At 36.6% G+C, this 5,808-nt stretch overlaps 1 protein-coding gene across 1 annotated transcript in view; it reads left to right on the top strand.

The window, feature by feature from the left end:
• The window catches only part of rnf11b (ring finger protein 11b), a 16,136-nt gene extending 11,096 nt beyond the window's left edge, over nt 1-5,040 (top strand). Inside the window, exons 2-3 of the mRNA XM_016568399.1 lie at nt 2,626-2,795; nt 4,368-5,040. Of these exons, the coding sequence (XP_016423885.1) occupies nt 2,626-2,795; nt 4,368-4,539 (342 nt within the window). The 3' untranslated portion in view covers nt 4,540-5,040. The remainder of the gene's footprint in view (nt 1-2,625; nt 2,796-4,367) is intronic.
• Nucleotides 5,041-5,808: the final 768 nt, after the last annotated feature.

The following is a 5,808-nucleotide window of genomic DNA, read 5'->3' as shown; positions in this document are numbered from 1 at the left end:
GTGCTTGCACAGGTTCTGCACAATCCTCTTCAATAATATCTTCTGCTTTTCAATCGGGCTCAAACTGATAAGCGATATTAACGATGCCGAGTTTACAATACAACCGGAGCACATGCCGCTGAGGTGAGGGGCGGGACGATTAGACGCGCACTTGAGGCAGTTTAGCCAATCACAACACACTGGGTTAGCTAACCAATCAGAGCCCATCGCTTATTTCTGAGGGCGGGGCTTCATAAAAACAGGTAAAGATCAGCCTGTTTCTCAGAGAAGGGACAGAGCTGTGTGGAATAAAAGTAAATTATGTGAAAAATAATGCGTTTCTTTTTAAACGAAGCATTAACATTTTTTTTTTTTTTAAACGAAGCATTAACATGTTAGACTGCACCCCATAAACACAATCAAGCCTAGAAAAAACCCAGTGAACTGCCCCTTTAAACATCCTGACCAGCCTGACAGAGCAACATTGGAGTGTATTTGAGGAGGGACTATCTATTTTTCAGCCAATAGCAGATGGGGCAGGTGTTCAGATTACTCTTTTTGTTCTGTTTGGTGAGGCTAGTGCCACAGAAATACATAAATACATTACCTTTAAGATGAACCTTCATACAAAAATGCTACCTGTGAAGTCAGCAACTCCGGTAGCGACTCAACCTTTGTTAGATTTCCATAGTGTGAAACACAAGAGTTTCAGAGACTGTGTCAGAGAAGACACTGCCGTCGTTGTCAGAACGATCATGTTTCGGTTCTGCTTCCAGCTAAACACACACACCTTTTTTTGCTGGATCCCAGAGTGCTGACCACTACATTATGAGTGTGTACATGCCTCACAAATGTTCTTTCTATTTGGTTGTGTCTTCAGCCGGTGTACAAATAAGTGTGTATTCAGATAGGTAGTGTAACCTGTCCGTCATATGATTGTATTCAGTATGGCCGCTGTGTGACCTAATTCTCAAGTGAGCACTGAACCTGATCTCAAAGCTCACCTTTAATATGAACTGAAATCGGAACTGCACTACGCCATGGTTGCTTTTCCCAGCAGCACCTCCCAGCCGTCAGGCCTGGTTTCTACAGAACACGTCTCACTGCAGCCTATGGGCATTTACTCCCCTGTGTGGAAACATGTCCTACTTCTGATTAATCGTTATCGTGGTGCGTGCGTATATATTAATGTGGGTTAGAGGTTTATAATGTAAGGAAGTAATAAATATCTGCCAAGTATGATTATCCATGGAGCAATATCTGAGCTTTGGCCATTCGTAGCTGTTCTGAGCCAAAGCAGTGCTGATTTTTTTGTTGTTGTTCCCAAGACTGCAAAGTCACCGAGTGTGAAACCTCCAATCCAATAACCATCAACACCACCATTCACAAATCAACACTCATTTACAAGGCAAATTTATTGTAGGGTTTTAAAGAGAGACGTGATCTGAACTCCAAGGTACAATCGTTGACACCTGAAACGATATATTAATGTCCTCTCTTGGGTGTAGTGGTAATTTAATGGTATTGCGCTGTAATGGTGGTTAGGTTAACACCGATTATGCACAGGGATGAGTAAACTTTTGAGAAAAGAGAGGTATGTGAAATTGTGAGCAGAACGGTAAGATGTTAAATATAGAGATAATAATAAAAAAGGGATTTAAAAACTTACTGTACACACACAAATATGTGTGTGTGTGTGTGTGTGTGTACACACACACACACACACACACACACACACATATATACATTATTATTGTTAATTAATAATTTTACATTTTGTACATTTTTATTTTATATACTTATGTATTTCATGAAATGTTGATTTTGTATTTATATTGTTATAGAAATTATGAAATAATATAATGTGTGTATGTATATATGTGTGCAAATTTCTATTAATTTCTATATACTCTATATATGTTATATTATAATACATTATATTTTATATAACTGAAGTCCTGAATAAGCTGCATAATGGATATTTAAATATATTCATCAGGGCAGTGCTGAAAAAAATATAATGAGTGTGTTAACTTATGAATTCTGTCTCTACACTAAAATAAGTCTAATAATTACTGTTGTTTACTGTTATACAGAGTTTCCTGTGTATAATAGAAGTTTTGCTCTTCATGAAATTCAAATAGATGTTTAAATTTTGATTCTCATTTGCTATGAAAAATACTGTAACCACTTGTTCTAATGTTTTTAGCAGAATACGTAGCACACAGAGCTTAAACATACTCCCAGTCTCTCAAACAGCTTTCATTAGTGAATGCTGAGCAGGCACCTGTCTCAATGGGAACTATTGTTCACCTCCCTCTCTTTATAAGTACCCTTTGGACTCATGGTCCCATTTGGGCTTTTTTCTCATCAAAATGGTGCACAAAGGGAAAGATCGCCCCCTGGTGGAGCTTTGGTTGCATGTGCCTCAAATATTAAGATGCTTACTCATAACTGTACTGAGCATTGTACTGTATAGCTGCATATTCAGTTCTGGATTAGTTTAGGCATATATGACTTTGCGTTATATTGAGTGGCATGGAAGTGGTTAAAGATCTCAAACCCCACAAGAAGTGATCCATGAATATTCACTATTGTTATATGTTCTTATACCGTGTATGTGTGTGTGTGTGTGTGTTTTTTCAGGAGCAGATCCATGTGCCTGTGTATCACCCCACTCCCAGCCAGGCCCGGCTGGCAACCCAACTGACCGAAGAGGAGCAGGTGCGGATCGCTCAAAGGATCGGCCTCATCCAGCATCTTCCCAAAGGTGTCTATGATCCAGGCAGTGACGGCACTGAGAAGAAGATTCGAGAGTAAGTGATGGTACTGTGTATCTGTCTGTTTGTTTCCTAGTTATATTAAAGGTTGTGAAGGAGCAATGTTTTTTTTTTTCAGTCTTGCTCAAAAAACGTGAATGCACATGAAAGCACAACATGTTTATAACGAAAAGTTAATCTGAAACTTGCTATGACTAGGACTATTGTAACATGTTAAATTCTGAGATTATTTAAATGTTTAACAGCATTAGGCCTACATTTATAATGCATTGCCTTATGGTGGAATTTAATTATGATCAAAGTGAGTATAAAATATAAATTTTATACTTGCACAACAAGTAGAAAATATCAGCAATGCAATCAAACACATGGATAAACCTGTTTAAATATATATATATTTTTATATCCCAGCTTAATATGCAGCCAGAGACATCTATAAATAAGCCATTCATAAGCTGAAGCCTTCCAGAAATGTAAAAGCTGTGATTTGTGATGTTATCAAACATTGCTCTGTTTGAATACTCCAGCTAAGCTGACAGAAACTTTAGTGCACCTTTGAGATGGGACTGTTTGTCTGACCAGTGGCAGGTAGGAAAAGTGATTAGAAAATCAGTTTAAAAACAATCATTATTTTGACAATGAAATCACAATAACAATATAAACACAGTGTTTTGCAAGGAAAACGGTTTATTGGCATTAACAATTTTAATGTATTGACAGCCAGTGTCAGAGTCTTGTGTGCCGTTCAAAACTGAACTGACAATTCCTTTTAAATGTATATATTTTTATTTTATATATTTTTAATATACTATGTAATAGTGTATTGTTCAATTTGGGATCAGTAAGATTTTTTTTGTCCTTTAAGTGACAATAAGTGGCAGTAAATGCATTTGCAAATGTTGAAAAATATTTTAATTTTAATTTTCTATTTAAAGAATCTTGAAAAAAATGTATCATGGTTTAAAAAAAAATCAATAAAAATATTGAGCAGCACAACTGTTTCCAACATATATAATAAGAAGAAAGGTTTTTTTTTTTGTTTTTTTTTTGCAGCAAATCGAATATATTAGAATAATTTCTGAAGGATCATGTGACACTAAAGACTGACATAATGGCTGCTGAAAATTCCGCTTTGCTGTTACAGAAATAAATTCAATTTTAAAATATATTAAAATAGAAAAAGGTTATTTTAAATTTTATTAACCATTTCGTAATATTACTTTTTTTTACTTTATTTTTTGATCAAACTAAGATTTCTTTGAAAAACATAAAAAAAAAAAAAAAATCTCAACCCCAAACTTTTGAATGGTAGTTTATACAATCCCAGAATGCTCTAATTTAAATTAAGCTGATTTACAAAATGGAATCTTAATGAGGACATCTCATAAGTGTCTGTTCCTGACCATTCTGTTGTGTGACTATTGAACTTTTTTTGAATTACAATTCAGTAAATGTATCTTTCTGTCATTGCGATTCAGCATGCTGCAGGGCGTGACCAACTTTTAAATTCTGCATTATGCCCAACCCTGTCAGCAGCCTATGGAAACGCTGTGCCCTTTGTTGCCAAGCTTATCGCGGTGTGTGTTAACACGTTCTCTCTTTGCGCAGGTGTGTGATCTGCATGATGGACTTTGTGTACGGAGACCTCATCCGGTTCCTCCCCTGCATGCACATCTACCACCTGGACTGCATAGATGACTGGCTGATGAGGTCCTTTACGTGTCCCTCCTGTATGGAGCCTGTAGATGCTGCCTTGCTCTCGTCCTACGAAACTAACTGACTGCTGCCTGCACTGACCCCCAACCCCCCCACACACAACCCTTGAGTCCTGTCCTCACATGGCCGCTTTGCATAAAGAGACAAACTGTCCGCTCGACTGGGGTGTGGGATGGTGTGCCTGTGGCATCATGGGATAAAGGAGGCCACACTGATAATTAAACCTCTCCTGCATGGTCCTGCTGGACAGGGAAATCTGCAGGAGATCTTTTGCACCCCGACGACTTTATCATGTGATTCCTTTGTCTCTCATCGACGACACCCAGACAAGCCGGTCACGCACCATTCCACTGTAGCAACACTTACACTGGAAGGAGAAGAACCTTCGAGAAACATACCGGAGGACTTTTAAAAACGCATCTTTAACATTCAATCTCTATTTCTTTCTTTCTCTCTCAGTGTCTGTTTCCATAAAGGGCTCATTTGATTTCTGCCGAAGCTGCAGTGGAGCAAAACCAATGGCACTGCACATACACACGCAAAGAAAGAAAAAAAAAAAGTCTCATCGTGAATTTTGCACTTTTGACTCAAAGAATTAAGCCCAACTTTACAGACACTCACACACACACACACACACACATGCAAATGTGCATCACATAAGACTTTTATTTAACCACATGTTAGCTTTTTTGAGTTTATATGTTTGTTTGGTTGTTTTAAACTACTCAATGGACACTTCAGCTACCCAGTTTGTGTTGAGAAATAAGCATTTCTCTTTATATCACTTGCGAGCACCAAGTCTGAGTGGATTTGGTGCAGCAATTAATTAATAAAAAAATAAAATAATAATAAATATTATTTTAAGTTTTTTTTATTGTAAGTAACATGCCAACATGGAAAAACAAAAATAAACATGCTATTTTTTGTTTTTCATGTTAGCATGTTACTTAAAATTAAAAAAAATGCTCAAATCTAATAATTACTCTGAAAAATGGCCCCTGCATGATTTTTCTTGGTTAATATCTGAACCACACTAGAAAACCGTCAAGGAGTCCTGCAACAGAAGACATAAACTACTGCTAAATAAAGTACTTTATCTAGGTCTGACAATAGTTCAGCTACACTAGTTTTAACACATTGTTAAAACATTACATTAAATAATAGCCAATAATAAATATATATAATTTTTTTTTTTTTTTTTACATTTATAATATATAACACTTCTTTCCTGCATTACATAGTTTTTGATCTTGCATTAAAATGTCACAATAGTGGTTGATCTCACATATTGGTCAAGCTGAAGTGTTTTGTTGCTTTTTGCTTCGTGGATCCT

Source organism: Sinocyclocheilus rhinocerous, unplaced genomic scaffold (assembly GCF_001515625.1).
Source record: "Sinocyclocheilus rhinocerous isolate Xijiao unplaced genomic scaffold, SAMN03320098_v1.1 scaffold1583, whole genome shotgun sequence".
In the NCBI taxonomy this organism is placed as follows: domain Eukaryota; kingdom Metazoa; phylum Chordata; class Actinopteri; order Cypriniformes; family Cyprinidae; genus Sinocyclocheilus; species Sinocyclocheilus rhinocerous.
This window is presented reverse-complemented; position numbering and strand designations above follow the sequence as displayed.